Source organism: Pecten maximus, chromosome 1 (genome assembly GCF_902652985.1).
Source record: "Pecten maximus chromosome 1, xPecMax1.1, whole genome shotgun sequence".
NCBI classification, from domain to species: Eukaryota; Metazoa; Mollusca; class Bivalvia; order Pectinida; family Pectinidae; genus Pecten; species Pecten maximus.
In genome coordinates this window covers 9,788,475-9,807,971 of record NC_047015.1, presented here as the reverse complement: position 1 = coordinate 9,807,971, position 19,497 = coordinate 9,788,475, and the positions used below count along the sequence as shown (strand labels likewise).

Sequence of the window (19,497 nt, the reverse complement as noted above, 5' to 3'; positions counted from 1 at the left end):
CTTGTGTACCATAATATATACTATGCTTGTGTACTAGAATGTATTTCTATGCTTCTATGTTCTATTGCATATTACTATACTAATGTACTGTTATATATGAGTATACTTCCGTACAAACATATATTTATATCTTTGTGCACTTGTATGTCTATAAATGCTTACTGTTATGTATTTATAGCTCTGTGTGTAATATTTTGTATTTCTATCCTTAGTATAGTTATGTACTCCCCTGAAATAACGTTTCTGTGAATTTCAGTGCGAGCCCAATGGTACAAATATTGCAAAGATCAATGCTACTGATGCTGATATGGGTCTAAATGGAAAGATCACGTTTTCGTTTGCAAAAGGGCCTGGTTCAGACTCTCTACCGTTCGCCATTGGAAGGGACACTGGCCAGATTTCACTGATCCGCACAGTAACAAACAAAGAACAACCGGAGTACACGGTAAATAAGTAGGGGTATAAGTTATATATACAACAACTGTGTTCAGTTAATTAGTAGGGGTAAAAGTTATATATATACAATAATAGTGTTTGGTGCATTGGTAGGGGTACAAGTTATAAAAACAACAATTATGTTTGGTACAATAGTAGGGGTACAAGTTATAAAAACAACAATTGTGTTAAGTTGATTAGTAGGGATAAAAGTTATTTCTACCACAATACGCCGTGTTATTCAACTCTCAGACCATCAGTTAATCATTACAGCTGTTGATTAACAATCTGTTTATACCACACGTGGTATAAACTCTGTACGCATTTCGATTGGCTAACACGGTGAACTTTGACCCAAGCTGCAATTGTTATTGACGTCATCAATAATCTAATGACGTCACATCACCGGGTCCCGGACGTCACCGGTACACTTTATTTGCATACGCGAAATTATACTTGGCCACGTTTCCCTTTGATTCAAGCCGATATTATTGTGGTAGAAACAGGTCACACGACTCGAAATTATTGGATATGGAATTTATTTCACACTCGTAAGTTATTTTTTAAAAGTTGCAAAAAACACTCGCTAAAGCTCGTGTCTTTTGTAACTTTTAAAAAATAACTTACTCGTGTGAAATAAATTCCATATCCAACAACCACTCGTTGTGTAACCTCTATATATACAATAATAGTGTTTGGTGCATTGGTTGGGGTAAAAGCTATCTAAACAACAACTGTGTTTGGTACATTGGTAGGGGTACAAGTTATATAAACAAGCAGTGTGCATTGTAAATATGAAAGGGTACAAGTTCGATGGGATACCATCGAAGCTGATACATAATAATTGCTTGGAAAGAATCATTTAAACATTCGGTATTTTTACAGTTTAGAGTTAACGCTACAGACCACGGTACACCTAAGTCACTGTCGACGGTCTCCGAGGATCTGAAGGTTTTGATCAAGGACGTAAACGATAAACCCCCTCAGTTCGAGCACAGTGAAAGAAATGTGATGGTGATGGAGAACACGATCAATGTTGTAGTTACAACTGTGGTGGCATATGACAACGACTCTGACTCTGTCACGACCTACAGCATAAGTAAGTGCTGATGAACACATATGTATACTAGTGGCACAAAAGAAACGAGGTTTGTTTTTCAAATAAAACGTTTAGGCACGAAGCCTAAATTCAATTTAATTTCAGACTAAGCTACCTCCGTGCATAATAAAAATGTTCATTAGATTAGATTCATTTGGCGAAGATGAAGGCACATCCAACAGGCATGGTGGTCAATCCCGTGCTAGGCGATAGCAATGCCACTGTTACGGTGGACAAAAGAGGGGTTATAACAGTTCACTTGAGTTTTCCCCCAGGTGACCTAATGAAATAAATCTGCTGGTCTAAACGTCTGACCAAAAATACCAGGTGGACATCAGAGTAACAAGCGAGCACCTGATATGAGTATTTGGCCATCCCGTTCTCAACCTGATCTCTATTTTCTATGATTTGCCATATAAGCAGGAGTTGCTTACTCATTTGGGAACCCCCTGGTCGAACTATATTTTTCTTCTTTCTTACCGCCCAAGAGTCCTCCTTTTTTAAGTCGTATATTGTAGTTGCTACTCCTGCTTAGCGCTCAGCATATTAGGAGTGGGTCGACTGGTTCGCCCGTTGTCAGTTTGTAACCGGGTGGGGTTGTCATGCTGGGCGTCTTCTGCAGTATCCTTCAGTGAGGTAGCAATATAAATCGGCAAAAGTTCCGACCTATCACAAGGAGACTAAACACAAACATACCGCATCCTCCAAAACCACGCATACCCACTCGCCAAACCCTTGCATATCGCACGCACAAGAGGTCGTCCTTAAATGACCTTAGCTGTTAAGAAGTTAAGCAAATGAAACCAAACTAAACCAAACCATATCACCTCTTAATTCATATTTCTGATTAGGAATAACGCCCAAAACAGTGACTAGTAAATGTTGTGCCTTAGACACTATCTATCGGTTCATGACCTGGATCGGTGAGTTGTGAATTACCTATGGGTACTCACTTTTGGCACAAGGAGGTTTGACATTGGAGAATATATAACATAAGTCAAGGTCAAGGTGAGATCACATTTAGTACCAATGTAAAGATCGTGTCACAAAAAATATAGGGAAATACTTTTTCAGTTTCCTCATTGGTACCACACATCTATGTTATAAATGTTAACCTAGCTGCCAACGTCGGGAATTAGCCATAGTTCACATGGACTTCGTACCGGCAAGCTAAGAAGACCGTTCATAATTTTATAATTCAATTTGCTGATTTGTCGAGTAGTTCTTTATGAATGCGTTTGTCCACAGACCAATGGCCAAGTCGATACAAGTCGTCGACGACAACTTGAATTGAAGGTGATCTATGAATTATTAAGCTGCGGAAGGACAACGGAAACATCCAATACAACCACAGGAGGCGGTTTCATTTGGTTTCCAGTTTGATTTGTTCTTTTCTACAGTCTTTCATTACCTTTATTCCCCTTGATATTGCCTCACGTTTTGCCTCGGAGTTAATGCACCACACTATCTGCTCTCAGGCTGCAACTTACCAAAGTCTCTTTAATGGTACTTCGTGTTCCCTAACTTATGCTAAGCAACGACGTAGACACATAAAAGGACATGCCTTACCGGTGTCGGTATAATGGGTAGGGAGATATATAATGTCACTATATCTGCGACAAGGTATTATTGTAAAATTAAGCCCCATCTGAGTAGGTACTTTTGTTACTGACCGTAGCAATGGCATGATCTTAAAACTGCCTGTCGTTCCTGTACAGACAGAGACGGGTGTCAATTTCACGAGTTGCTTTGTTGCAGTTAGCCCTTTTCCCAATCTGTGGCGGTAGGTCGTCAGAGGGAAGTAGATTGTTCGGAATGACCCTAGGTAATTGAGGATCGGAAAATTTCGTCCCTCAACATGCTCTACCTCAGGGTTCTATGTCACGTGATGCCTCGGGCTTGTCAGCTGAGTCCGTGATGTTTTTCGTCTCACCACGATGTGTGTTGCGTTGGATCCTGCCGATGCTGGGGGCAGCACCAAACTTGATAATTTCGGTTTGCCGTCGCTGCACGGATCGTGGTCCTATGGAGAATAAAGGAGGGAGAAGCTCTCATGCTGGGGAATGTTGCAGGATGGTTTGAATTCCTGTACAGGACTTGATATTGGTTCGATAGTCGCCCTGTGCTCTGCAGATACATATGTTCGTGGACGCCAACCAGGTAACGGCGAAGGCTTCTTTGATTCATTCGTTGCTGATATATATTGTCAACGCTTCGCTGAGCTTGTGAATGGGCGTTGGGTTTCTGCTGCGGAAGAGTTGTTTATGTTTCCCTCGCCATGTATGGGATTGACTTGGTGGTTCTTGTCGAATACAATTAATGTTTTTAAATACATTCAAGTATTAAAACGAGGAGTATTGTTGTTAATGTATGTAAATAGTTGACTTCCCATGGTAAGATACTTGAAATATCGGAAGAAACCTCGTCCCAGATGTGATGTGCTGTAGAGCGTGACAGCCATTAGTGTAGTCTACGCTTGGACAAGCTCGTATTGTGATTTATTAAACGCACATATACTTGTGTGATCGTAGACTACGCTTGCCATTGTCGGCATTATATTCGGACGTTTTTAATAATAATACTAAAATTTGTTGCTCTGTTTCAAATTTTTAATTAGAAATGGTCTAGGAATAAAACCAGTATTTATGACTGTATTAAATAATTTCATTAGAAAACGTTGTGGAATACCACTTAAACATATCTTTGTATTGAATTATTTCATAAGAAACGTTAGGAATTTTAGCAATGCATATCTCTTTATTTAATTATTTTATTAGAACACGTTGGGGAATACTACCAATACTTCCGTATAAACGAGACCACTGGAGTGGTGACTATTGTGACGGATTTAGATCGCGAGAGTTCCCCTACAGTCCAAATCTACGTGGAAGCAAGAGACGCCTCACTGAGAAACGAAACCTGCAATAATACTCAGGGAAATCCTGTAGCGATCAACGCTACACAGACTCTTATAGTGACCCTAGGAGACAAAAACGACAGTCCACCTGTATTTAATGAGGAAGTGTTCAATACGGGAGTCAGGAAAAACGTCAAACTTAATACAACAATATATGATTTCGTAGTAAGTATTCAACAAGCCCCCTAATTAAATGAAATGGTGTTTTTTAGATTCAGTAATAATCGATATCAACTTATCTAGAAATCAATAGTTTGACTTAATTCTAGACTGTTGCTGACTTATCTAAAGTCTAAAGGATTGTTTCCTTAAAGTTTAACTTGTCAATCTATTTATTGGAGCCGTAAACGTCTAGAATGTACAGTAAATATCAAAGTTCATGTCAATTGCGAGGTAACGTGGGCGTTATTTTTTGTATTAAAAGTTTATAAATGACAAATAATAAGTGAAAACAAGTGTATGCTCTTGTTTCGTGGGGCACCATAACTCACCATATGTGAGCCTCCATATGCATCTTTGGGATAATATTAGCGTTTTTTTCCACATAAAAAAGCAATGTAGAATAGTACATGTACGCATGATAAACAATTGCTATTTCAAGATACAATATTTCACTTGTCTTATGTTATCTAGTACCGTATGCATATTCTACTTATCGTATATTATCTAGTTCTGTTTGTGTATTACACTTATCGTATATTATCTATTTTTATGTGTATTCCACTTATCGTATATTATCTAATTTTAATGTGTATTCCACTTATCGTATATTACCTAGTTCTTTACGTGTGTTCCACTTATCGTATATTATCTAGTTCTGTGTTTGTATTCCACTTGTCGTATATTATCTAGTTATGTGTGTGTATTCCACTTATCGTATATTATCTAGTTCTGTATACCTATTCCACTTATCGTATATTATCTAGTTCTGTTTGTGTATTCCACTTATCGTATATTATCTAATTCTGTTTACCTATTCCACTTATCGTATAGTATCTAGTTCTTTGTGTGTATTCCACTTATCGTATATTATCTAGTTCTGTATAACTATTCCACTTATCGTATATCATCTAGTTCTGTATGTGTATTCCACTTGTCGTATATTATCTAGTTCTGTGTGTTTATTCCACTTGTCGTATATTATCTAGTTCTGTATGTGCATTCCACTTATCGTATATTATTTAGTTATGTATGTGTATTCCACTCATCGTATATTATCTAGTTCTGTGTGTGTATTCCACTTATCGTATATTATCTAGTTCTGTATGTGTTTTCACTTGTATATTATCTAGTTATGTATGTGTATTCCACTTGTCGTATATTATCTAGTTCTGTATACCTGTTCCACTTATCGTATATTATCTAGTTCTGTATGTGTATTTCACTTATCGTATATTATCTAGTTCTGTATGTGTTTTCACTTGTATATTATCTAGTTATGTATGTGTATTCCACTTGTCGTATATTATCTAGTTCTGTATGTGCATTTCACTTATCGTATATTATCTAGTTCTGTATGTGTATTTCACTTATCGTATATTATCTAGTTCTGTATGTGTAATAAACTTGTCGTATGTCCTAGTGTTTTTATGAATATAATTGTGTTTCTCGTTATTGTGATAGATATACATACATAGATAGTCTAACAACATAGAGATCAGTTACGGCGTGACATTGATGTGTTAGGAAGAAATCAGTTATAACGTCACATTATAGACATATTATGAAAATGATGCTACAAAATGGATGCCTCCGTTTGATTTTATCCTCCACATTTTGATATTTGTTTTGTTGTTGTTTTTTTTTTTCTTGTTTTCTGTATTTTCTGTTTGATGTATCTAACTTTTCATAACATGAAATTTATGGAAACCGGTGTTTTTAATTTTTGCTGACGAGGGCTCATTTTGGATGTTAAATGCAGGAAACGCAATTATTTATCAACACTAAACATCACAACCGTGTATCGTTATTGATACATGAACTTACGCTTGAGCAGTAATTTCCTAAATACATTGTACGTGTCAAATTATTATTTTATAGGGAAAGGTGTCGGACAATGATAGCGATATCAATAGCGTTCATTCATTTGAGATCCAGGGAGACATACAGATGCCTGCCAAAATAAAGTCAGCAGCAAGATCATGTAAGGAATACAGGACCAAAGCACCGGTTTGTCTGTCTAGTAATGGGACCGTCACCACAAATATGCTGTTTGAGGAGGATATGTCGGGTACAATTACCATCACAGTAGTAGCGCGGGACATGGCTGGCAACAGTACAACTGAACTCAAGGTAAGGTAGCGAGGGACAAGGCTGACAACAGTACAGCTGAACTCAAGGTAAGGTAGTGAGGGACAAGGCTGACAACAGTACAACTGAACTCAAGGTATAGTAGCGAGGGACAAGGCTGACAACAGTACAACTGAACTCAAGGTAAAGTAGTGAGGGACAAGGCTGACAACAGTACAACTGAACTCAAGGTAAAGTAGTGAGGGACAAGGCTGGCAACAGTACTGCTGAACTCAAGGTAAAGTAGCGAGGGGCAACGCTGACAACAGTACAGCTGCAACAGAACAGCTGAACTCAAGGTAAAGTAGCGGGGGACATGGCTGGCAACAGTACAGCTGAACTCAAGGTAAAATAGCGATGGAAAAGGCTGGCAACAGTACAGCTGAACTCAGGTTTTGTGGCGATGGACAAGGGTGGCGACAGTACAGCTGAACTCTAGGTATAGTAGCGGGGGGCAAGGCTGACAACAGTACAGATGAATTCAAGGTTAAGTAGCGAGGGACAAGGCTGGCAATAGTACAGCTGAACTCAAGGTACAATAGCGAGGGACATTGCTGGCAACGGTACAGCTGAACTGAAGGTAAAGTAGTGAGGGACAAGGCTGACAACAGTCCAGCTGAACTCAAGGTACAATAGCGAGGGACATGGCTGGCAACTGTACAGCTGAACTCAAGGTATAGTAGCGAGGGACAAGGCTGACAACAGTACGACTAAACTCAAGGTAAAGTAGCGAGGGACAAGGCTGGCAAAAGTACAGCTGAACTGAAGGTACAATAGTGAGGGACAAGGCTGACAATATTACAGCTGAACTGAAGGTAAAGTAGCGAGGGACATAGCTGGTAACAGTACAGCTGAACTCAAGGTAAAGTAGCGAGGGACAAGGCTGGCAACAGTACAGCTGAGCTCTAGGTATAGTAGCTAGGGACATGGCTGGCAACAGTACAGCTGAACTCAAGGTAAAATTGCGAGGGACAAGGCTGACAACATTACAGCTGAACTCAAGGTAAAGTAGCTAGGTACAAGGCTGACAACAGTACAGCTGAACTCAAGGTACAATAGCGAGGGACAATGCTGGCAACAGTACAACTGAACTCAAGGTAAAGTAGCGAGGGACAATGCTGGCAACAGTACAACTGAACTCAAGGTAAGGTAGCGAGGGACAAGGCTGACAACAGTACAGCTGAACTCAAGGTAAGGTAGTGAGGGACAAGGCTGACAACAGTACAACTGAACTCAAGGTATAGTAGCGAGGGACAAGGCTGACAACAGTACAACTGAACTCAAGGTAAAGTAGTGAGGGACAAGGCTGACAACAGTACAACTGAACTCAAGGTATAGTAGCGAGGGACAAGGCTGACAACAGTACAGCTGAACTTAAGTTTAACTTTCTAGTATGTTGATAGAGCCCGAACATTTGAGATCTGAAATGTTACGACTACCAAATGCCAGCATTGCTTAAAGTCAGTCAGTCTTTGAATAATCGGTCATAATCGTGCTTAAGTATGTAAAGTATTCCTGTGAGATTAGATATATTCGTACGTGTTTCTTTAGTACTGTTCATGGTTAGTACTGTCCTATCATCGGATTAATTGTATTTTTACAGATAGATATTATAGTCGATTATCAAATGGCGAAAATGGTATTTCATCGGACCAAGCAAAACGTGGAAGATATCAAATCAGACGTCACAGAGTAAGTTTATATTAAGAAAAAGCACATTTTATTTCAAATTTAATCTTAAAACTAAATCATTTATTTTTTCATAAATGTCTAAATAAAAGCGTACTAAGGTAAACGCCTGGACGTAAGAACTGCCATATATACCGATTTATATCGGAGATAGGAGGACAACTAATAATGGCATGATTCCTAAGGGATGTTCTGTCGTTTACAGTGAACTGACGAAACTTACTGGGTACACCTTTGTGCCGGACGAGGTCAATGTGTACACGAAAGACGACGGCAGCGTGGATGTTACTCAGTAAGTTAACACCGGTAGGACAGGTTACCCAGGTAGTACATAGTGGATGTTACTCAGTAAGTTAACACCGGTAGGACAGGTTACCAAGGTAGTACATAGTGGATGTTACTCAGTAAGTTAACACCGGTAGGACAGGTTACCCAGGTAGTACATAGTGGATGTTACTCAGTAAGTTAACACCGGTAGGACAGGTTACCCAGGTAGTACATAGTGGATGTTACTCAGTAAGTTAACTCCCGTAGGACAGGTTACCAAGGTAGTACATAGTGGATGTTACTCAGTAAGTTAACACCGGTAGGACAGGTTACCAAGGTAGTACATAGTGGATGTTACTCAGTAAGTTAACACCGGTAGGACAGGTTACCCAGGTAGTACATAGTGGATGTTACTCAGTAAGTTAACACCGGTAGGACAGGTTACCAAGGTAGTACATAGTGGATGTTACTCAGTAAGTTAACACCGGTAGGACAGGTTACCAAGGTAGTACATAGTGGATGTTACTCAGTAAGTTAACACCGGTAGGACAGGTTACCCAGGTAGTACATATTTATATAACTTTATAGCATGTAAATGGATGTTACTCAGTAAGTTAACACCGGTAGGACAGGTTACCAAGGTAGTACATAGTGGATGTTACTCAGTAAGTTAACACCGGTAGGACAGGTTACCAAGGTAGTACATAGTGGATGTTACTCAGTAAGTTAACACCGGTAGGACAGGTTACCAAGGTAGTACATAGTGGATGTTACTCAGTAAGTTAACACCGGTAGGACAGGTTACCAAGGTAGTACATAGTGGATGTTACTCAGTAAGTTAACACCGGTAGGACAGGTTACCAAGGTAGTACATAGTGGATGTTACTCAGTAATTTAACACCGGTAGGACAGGTTACCAAGGTAGTAGGTAGTTGATGTTACTAAGTAAGTTTACACCAGTAGGACATCGTTACTCAGGTAGTACATAGTGGATGTTACTCAGTAAGTTAACACCGGTAGGACAGGTTACCAAGGTAGTACATATTCATATAACTTTATAGCATGTAAATTGAAGTTATTCAGTAAGTTAACACCGGTAGAACAGCGTTACCAAGGTAGTACATAGTGGATGTTACTCAGTAAGTTAACACCGGTAGAACAGAATTACCCAGGAAGTACATATTTATATAAATTATAGCATGTAAATGGATACTACTCAGTAAGTTAACACCACCGGTAGGACAGCGTTATCCAGGAAGTACATATTTATTTAAGGATTGAATCTTGATTTGGTCGATTTTTTGGGGTCATGAATTGAGTTGCTCTTGAGACAAATCTAATGAACTCCGAAGCAGTTCCTGTTGAATTTGTCTCAAGAGCAACTCAATTCATGACCCCATGAAATCGACCAAATCAAGATTCAATCCTTATATTCCAACTGGTTTTTTTTCGAATAAAAAAGTCGGTCTAGATATTAATGTCTCGAAGCTTGTGCAAGTCCAAATCCGGAAAAGCCCGAGGAGTTCCGGATTGTGCATGTCTAGTCGGTCGAGTAAAATAGTCCGAAATATTAGGATTAAAACCGCATTATTTTGTCATTATAGAAGTATTTAGCATATCTGGTCTTTCATAAAATACAAGAATACATTATATCTTTATGGATATGCCGATTAATCGGGGGTTTGAGTCGAACGAAATAGAATTTGATGATGGTGAAATTGACTTCGCGAGGAGGCGAGATATTACATTGATTGTGGCGAACCAAAATTATACTCCCACCTCCCTTGTGATTCCCTATATGCAGTGGATCTCAATAACCATGAATGAATTATCAAAACAAAGTTGTTCGACAAAATTATTAAATCGCTGTCATTAATCGTAGTCAATTGAATGAAACGGCGGCCGCTGCAGCATCTACCGCAGGCCTAAGCCTCAAACGTCCCTTTTCCCTTGTACACTGGTAGCTATGTCGGTGTCATTAGGTGCGGATATTGTATCAACAGAAAAAAACAAACAAATACACACTTTCTTATCATTCCTTATTACAAATTTATATCCCAAACATAAAAATTTAAAAGTCCATTTTGGAACATTTGTCTCGTGACCGTAAAATGTTAAGAGAGTTTGTGTTAACACCTCATAAACATAAAAAAAAACACACATTGCTCAGCACTCCAGCTCGGTTTCCGAACTATTGAATAAATATTAAATAAATATTAGATACAATTTAACATCACCATAAACAGTGATAGGATAACTCCAGAATTCATGGAAGGGCGGATAATGAATCTGACGGTATACTTTGCCTTATAATCAGCTGTGAAGTTCGATTTCGCGGCGTCGTCTTTGAATATTTGAGTGGAGTTATCTAAACAAGTGTTCTATTAATAAAACAAAAACACAATGATTTTCAAACTAGTATTTCAGTTGTTAAAATTATATAATAAACGAATATAGTACAAAAAAAAAAAAAAATACATTATAAACTTGATAATCTTAATAATTATTTCATGTTGATAACAACAATGCAGAAAAAGTGAAATCGTACCGCGGAAGGATTTTAACCATGTATTCATACGTACTGATCAGTGATAATCTGGTCAAATTCATGAGCAAATGAAACAGATTAAGTTTGGTAGTTTCATTGAGTCCAACTTGAGTAAAAATTGAAATATATAAGTATGTTTCATGTTTGTGTATGTTACCATGAGTCACAAACGGAAACTTATTTCTAATTTAATTATCCATAACTGCGATTTGTTCGATTTTAAAACGGAAGTAGTTTTTTATTCCGTTTTTAAAACATGCGATACAGTTTTTTGACAGTAACACAACGAATAAAAAAAGGATATTGTAATGGTAGCAACATAGATATATCAGTTGAATATATGTGTCGCCAGGTGTTCTTTAGCTGAAGTTAATTGAGTTGATCTGTCCTTATTTTCCAGGTCAATTCTAACATTCTATGTGAAGGAACCATCGACTGGCCGGATTCTTACTGCCAGTGAAATAACGGAGTATGTACTATGAATTATCACCAGCTGATTATGTCGGGATGAGTATATATCATAATTGTCACTTGCTGATTGTGTCAGAGTATGTACTATATTATTACTGTCATCAGCTGATTGTGTCAGAGTATGTACTTTATTATTACTGTCATCAGATGATTATGTCAGAGTATGTACTAGATTATTACTGTCATCAGATGATTATATCAGAGTATTTACTATATTATTACTGTCATCAGATGATTATGTCGGAGTATGTACTATATTATTACTGTCATCAGCTGATTGTGTCAGAGTATGTACTTTATTATTACTGTCATCAGATGATTATGTCAGAGTATGTACTATATTATTACTGTCATCAGATGATTATGTCATAGTATGTACTATATTATTACTGTCATCAGATGATTGTGTCATAGTATGTACTATATTATTACTGTCATCAGATGATTGTGTCATAGTATGTACTATATTATTACTGTCATCAGATGATTGTGTCATAGTATGTACTATATTATTACTGTCATCAGATGATTGTGTCATAGTATGTACTATATTATTACTGTCATCAGATGATTATGTCAGAGTATGTACTATATTATTACTGTCATCAGATGATTATGTCATAGTATGTACTATATTATTATTGTCATCAGATGATTATGTGGGAGTATGTACTATATTATTACTGTCATCAGATGATTATGTCAGAGTATGTACTGTATTATTACTGTCATCAGATGATTATGTCAGAGTATGTACTGTATTATTACTGTCATCAGATGATTATGTCAGAGTATGTACTGTATTATTACTGTCATCAGATGATTATGTCAGAGTATGTACTATATTATTACTGTCATCAGATGATTATGTCAGAGTATGTACTGTATTATTATTGTCATCAGATGATTATGTCAGAGTATGTACTGTATTATTACTGTCATCAGATGATTATGTCAGAGTATGTACTAGATTATTACTGTCATCAGATGATTATGTCAGAGTATGTACTAGATTATTACTGTCATCAGATGATTATGTCAGAGTATGTACTGTATTATAACTGTCATCAGATGATTATGTCAGAGTATGTACTATATTATTACTGTCATCAGATGATTATGTCATAGTATGTACTATATTATTACTGTCATCAGATGATTATGTCATAGCATGTACTATATTATAATTGTCATCAGATGATTATGTCAGAGTATGTACTCTATTATTACTGTCATCAGATGATTATGTCATAGTATGTACTATATTATAATTGTCATCAGATGATTATGTCATAGTATGTACTATATTATTACTGTCATCAGATGATTATGTCAGAGTATGTACTATATTATAATTGTCATCAGATGATTATGTCAGAGTATGTACTGTATTATTACTGTCATCAGATGATTATGTCAGAGTATGTACTAGATTATTACTGTCATCAGATGATTATGTCAGAGTATGTACTAGATTATTACTGTCATCAGATGATTATGTCAGAGTATGTACTGTATTATTACTGTCATCAGATGATTATGTCAGAGTATGTACTGTATTATTATTGTCATCAGATGATTATGTCAGAGTATGTACTGTATTATTACTGTCATCAGATGATTATGTCAGAGTATGTACTAGATTATTACTGTCATCAAATGATTATGTCAGAGTATGTACTATATTATTACTGTCATCAGATGATTATGTCAGAGTATGTACTATATTATTACTGTCATCAGATGATTATGTCATAGTATGTACTATATTATTACTGTCATCAGATGATTATGTCAGAGTATGTACTGTATTATTACTGTCATCAGATGATTATGTCAGAGTATGTACTGTATTATTACTGCCATCAGATGATTATGTCAGAGTATGTACTGTATTATTACTGTCATCAGATGATTATGTCAGAGTATGTACTAGATTATTACTGTCATCAGATGATTATGTCAGAGTATGTACTGTATTATTACTGTCATCAGATGATTATGTCAGAGTATGTACTATATTATTACTGTCATCAGATGATTATGTCAGAGTATGTACTGTATTATTACTGTCATCAGATGATTATGTCAGAGTATGTACTGTATTATTACTGTCATCAGATGATTATGTCAGAGTATGTACTGTATTATTATTGTCATCAGATGATTATGTCAGAGTATGTACTGTATTATTACTGTCATCAGATGATTATGTCAGAGTATGTTCTAGATTATTACTGTCATAAGATGATTATGTCAGAGTATGTACTAGATTATTACTGTCATCAGATGATTATGTCAGAGTATGTACTGTATTATTACTGTCATCAGATGATTATGTCAGAGTATGTACTATATTATAATTGTCAAAGCTGATAATTTAAACGCAAAGTTAATTTACACAAATCACCGGTTCTTTTATTTGGAGTGGATTTATAGAGCGGCATATTGGATTAAACTTGTCTGCTGTAATGATAACAAAATACTCATAATCATTGGACCAGTCTAAACTTTTCACATATCAGCGTAGTTTGTAATGATTAATCTAACCACCCTCTCACGACAGTAATCATCCCTCATGACTGTAATGTGTATGTTACATATAAACCATCCCCTCATGACTGTAATATGTATGGTACATATAAACCATCCCCTCATGACTGTAATATGTATGGTACATATAAACCATCCCCTCTTGACTGTAATCTGTATGTTACATTTAAACCATCCCCTCATGACTGTAATCTGTATGTTACATATAAACCATCCCCTCATGACTGTAATCTGTATGTTACATATAAACCATCCCCTCATGACTGTAATCTGTATGTTACATATAAACCATCCCCTCATGACTGTAATCTATATGTTACATCTAAACCATCCCCTCATGACTGTAATATGTATGTTATATATAAACCATCCCCTCATGACTGTAATCTGTATGCTACATATAAACCATCCCCTCGTGACTGTAATCTGTATGTTATATATAAACCATCCCCTCATGACTGTAATCTATATGTTACATATAAACCATCCCCTCATGACTGTAAGTATCCCTCATGACTGTAATATGTATGGTACATATAAACCATCCCCTCATGACTGTAATATGTATGGTACATATAAACCATTCCCTCATGACTGTAATCTGTATGCTACATATAAACCATCCCCTCATGACTGTAATCTGTATGCTACATATAAACCATCCCCTCATGACTGTAATATGTATGGTACATATAAACCATCCCCTCATGACTGTAATCTGTATGGTACATATAAACCATCCCCTCATGACTGTAATATGTATGGTACATATAAACCATCCCCTCATGACTGTAATCTGTATGGTACATATAAACCATCCCCTCATGACTGTAATCTGTATGGTACATATAAACCATCCCCTCATGACTGTAATCTGTATGATACATAAGCCTCCCCTATCCCCGTATATTTAGATATGTAGATACAGCAGAGCCTAAATGAATTTGACTGTTATAACAGCATATTTTTTTTTATTTTTTTTTGTCTTTCATGGACTTGGTCCTGTAAGTAATGCTACGAATTTGAAATGGCGAGGAAACAATGAAGAGGTTAAAAGATAAAGTCAGTACGGGAAGGTGCAATAAAACAGTTCCTATTTGTAAATTCTAAATGTTTTAACTTTGTGGTAGACTGGATTGTAAATTGCTATCAAAATTGTATTGTACTTATGAATCAAGATGAGGTGTTTGTAGTTCTCAACCTTTCTATTGTTTAGATTGGTGGACAGATTTGGCAGTGAACTTATAAACACACGGATAAGATACCAACTTATATCTATTGAGGTAATGTATTCTATGTAAAGTCCTATATAATCGTTAGGATATGGTGGAGTCTCACGCTGTAGTATCATGCTGGGGACTAAATATATCCATGTAGGTCTAGGAGTGATTTAGATATATGTATATATATTTGTACAAAAAATAATATTGACAAAATCCTATAGATGATAATAGCGCTTCTCAACGCTTAAGTCATTTTTAGACCCCTGTTTGTTAGGATCCAGTACCTATATTGGACCATGCCGTCGTTATTACTAATCATATCTTATCTATTTATATATCTACTATATTTACATTTTCCCGCAGCACTCGAGCAAATCTAACAAATAATATGTCTTTGGACAAACAGAAGGGTAATACTTTTGACTTGTTTCCAATAAGGACCTGTCCCGATCTTCATAACATATCAGGAAGAAAGAATAGTTCAGAACCAATCTCACAAATTCTTTGTTTTCCTATTGTTATGGGAATTATTTTCTATTAGCGTTACATAATGTATGATGTGTACGCATAATGTTAAATAGTGATTAGCATCAGAAATGTGGGAACAATATATCAATTTGTAGGAGGCCTTTAAAACACCAGTGGAAAAGGAAGACGAAGGATTCAAACAAACCATGATATTAGTAGGGGCTACTATTCTGGAGGCTGTGATCATTTGTATCCTCACTGTCGTAGCTTGTCGTAGTCAAGGAAAGTAAGTTATCTGTATTTTCATCTATTTCCATCTAAGCTGTTTATTTTAGAACTTTCTGTCTTATATACATGAATGTAATTAAATCATAAATGTATTAAAGATAATACAACCTTACTCTCCCATTTTTTTAGATTCAAGCGAAAATTGAAGGCAGCCACTGTCACAACAAAAGGTTAGTACCTAGTATTAATAAACGCCAACTTATACACCTTTTTACTCAGAGTTTTAAAGAACAATTGCCATGTTTCAATTCTTAGATGTATATTTTAAGCAGTAGATTGATTACGATGAAGATGGTACACTATATACTTTCCTTTGGGTTAGTCTGTGAAGCGATTATCTATATATCACCTTTAACCGGGGTATATATGTCTGCATAACCCCTACGCGGGGTCTATATATCCGTAACAGGAGTGTTTGCTTAATTTTCTTTGGCCAATTTCCAGTTTTCCACCAAAGGATCTATAAGTGGGTATATATGTTCGTGCTTAAAATAACTAAGCTGGGAAATTCCCCAGGCATTACGAACCTGCTCGTGCTATCTTCAGCACAACCTGGTCGTGCAATCTTTGCCTCCAATCATGCAACGTGTTACTTTGGACAGTAGTCAATCAGAATGCTTGAAACAAACGATTATTCGGCATCACTTTGTTTACAATATGGCAGACGAGATACCCCAACAACGTTTCGCTACGGTAAAAGAAGAGGAATTACAAGATATTTGAAGAAAAAGTACTTGTTGTACACACGAAAAAATACTTCAGGTGCAACAAAACTATTCGGACAATATTTAAGAGACAAAAGTCAGTACGCATGGCGACTTCGAAAATTTAAGTTAACATGGTTTGGATTTGGGAATTTTTTTTTTCATTTGTTTAGTTGGCCATATTACAAAAACAAAAATTTGCTTTTTGTGTTCGGTGTACACGAGACTATACGAACCTAGTCAAGAGTTTGTTCGCCTCGGCGTGTGTTCTCGATGATCAGGTTCGTAAAGTGTCGTGTACACCTCAACAACAGTCAATAATTGTATAATATAACCCCTAACCGGGGTCTATATAACCCCTAACAGGAGTCTGGATCCGTCTTTAAAACCTCCATTACTGGGTCTACGTAAACGAAGCTTTTTATTTCTAGTACATTCCTTTTTGTGATCCCTAGCAGAGGTCTCTATATTTCTATATAACCCCTAGCAGGAGTCTTTATTCTTTTTTTTTGAAATATTGTATATATAGCAATTTAATCTTATCTTGTTTGTAACAAGCATTTTCATTGGCTTAGAAATTTATGCTGTCAGTCCTTAACGTAAAAAATGACATCAATGGAATTTATAAAACAGACATAAGCACTATACTTTAGTGCAACTATATCGTCAGAGTATGGTTATCTGGTACAATACTTTGTAAAAACCTTTGCATTTTATTATGGCACAGCTCAACTTACACAACATCAAAATTAAAACAACCAATACTCTTAATTATTTGATTAAGTACATAACTTGTTAATCCCTTATTCTTCTGATATTAGATGAAAAGGATTCGTCAGAGAAAAAGAGTTCGATAGTTCCAGGCAGTAATGTTTACGCTTCAATGTAAGTACTGTTTAAATTGATGAATTAATTAAAAAAGTATTCGCTTACTATTACCGGTACAAACATTGGCTTGGCCACTGCTTGTATGTAACTAGTATTAATATAATAATACTATTTTTTCACACGCTCTGATTGGCTTAAATAATGTCGCATGATTCCCGATAAAAAGTCACATTACCTGATCATTCAAAAGGAAACTGGTAAGAAGTGCTGGTTGACTGGGTGTATCTAACAATAGATTTTTTTATTATGAATTACCTCCCCTTGGTATTGTGTGAAATATCTTGCCCGATTTTGAAACATGACAAACACAATCTGATTATTAGAGTGTTATATTATTGACAAATTATGCAATGAAATATTTAAAATTGCTTCAAAAATCAGTTTTTATCATTGCATGTACAAATGTTATTATTGAATTTCCAGTCGGTCATTTATAATAAAACTATCATCGCATTGACCTGTCCTCGGTCAATATATTTAGATGAATAAAACCATGTGTCAATCTTATCAAAAGGCGTATCGACCTTATCAAAAGGCTGATATATAGCTGTGGATTATTTTCATTTAAGTAATCTGTTACTGATCTATTGCTGTGGGCTATTTTTATTCAATGGGTTAATGATATACAATTTTGGATTTGTTTATTCAGTGGGTTACTTATATATAGCCATGAGTTATTTCTATTTAATGGGTTACTAATGTTTAATTGTGAATTATGTTTATTTGATAAATAACTGATATAGTTGTGTTTAATTGTCTTCAATGCGTTACTGAAATATAGCTGTAGTTTTGAGTTGATATTTTCAAGTTAGCTTATTTTCGACCAAGCTTTGTGTTGATGATGATTATAAAAAAAGATACTTATTTTTTACTAAGAGTTGAGGTGATGATAAAAAGGTGATGCTTATTTTTACTGCGTTTTTTGTTGATGTCATAAAGTCGTGGCTTATTAGAGTCCCACATGAAAGTGCGAATGCCCTATAGTAATCACCGTGTCCGTCCGTCCGTCCGTTCGTCTGTCTGTATGTCAGCACTTTCAGTTCCGTGCAATAACTTCCTTTGGCCGATCGAACTCAAACTTCACATAGTGCTCCTTATAGGAAGTGCTGGCTTGGTATTGCATTTCAGCGTCAAAAGGTCAAGGTCACAGTTACTATCAGCGAGTCTGACTTAAAATTCTTTCAGCACTTCTATGCTTAAATTGTTTTTGTTTAAAATTTATTGATAGTTCGAAAGGTCAAAGATCAGGGTCACTGTTACGATGAATAGAAAATTAGTTTCCTTGCAATAACATGATATTTCTTTGTGCCGATTAAACCCAAATCTCATACAGTGTGTTCTTATTGAAAGGGCGTACAAGATCACTGTTGCTAAATATGGAAAATCAGTTTCCATGCAATAACTCGTCTGAAGCATGCTTTTGCCAATCAAAGTGATACTTCATACAATGCTACTTTCTTAAGGTGCTTGATTGCAATTGCTTTTCAACTTTGAAGGTTAAAATAATTTTAGATAGAAATCAAGTGTTCACGGGTTTCAGCTCCATATTCTTCTGTTAAAAAAGAATTGGTTATAATGTGCTTTGTTGGCTTTTATTGAAGAGTGTACATAAGGTTTGCCAGTAATCTGTCTGTCTGACCGGCCATCCAGACTTTCGA

The 19,497-nt window shown here is 36.2% G+C and overlaps 1 protein-coding gene across 1 annotated transcript in view; it reads left to right on the top strand.

The window, feature by feature from the left end:
• The window catches only part of LOC117319975 (cadherin-23-like), a 151,503-nt gene that overhangs the window by 128,056 nt on the left and 3,950 nt on the right, over positions 1-19,497 (top strand). Inside the window, exons 25-35 of the mRNA XM_033874943.1 lie at positions 257-445; positions 1,321-1,534; positions 4,312-4,616; positions 6,492-6,743; positions 8,344-8,432; positions 8,635-8,721; positions 11,645-11,713; positions 15,485-15,551; positions 16,115-16,245; positions 16,377-16,417; positions 17,773-17,836. Coding sequence (XP_033730834.1) covers positions 257-445; positions 1,321-1,534; positions 4,312-4,616; positions 6,492-6,743; positions 8,344-8,432; positions 8,635-8,721; positions 11,645-11,713; positions 15,485-15,551; positions 16,115-16,245; positions 16,377-16,417; positions 17,773-17,836 — 1,508 coding nt within the window. The remainder of the gene's footprint in view (positions 1-256; positions 446-1,320; positions 1,535-4,311; positions 4,617-6,491; positions 6,744-8,343; positions 8,433-8,634; positions 8,722-11,644; positions 11,714-15,484; positions 15,552-16,114; positions 16,246-16,376; positions 16,418-17,772; positions 17,837-19,497) is intronic.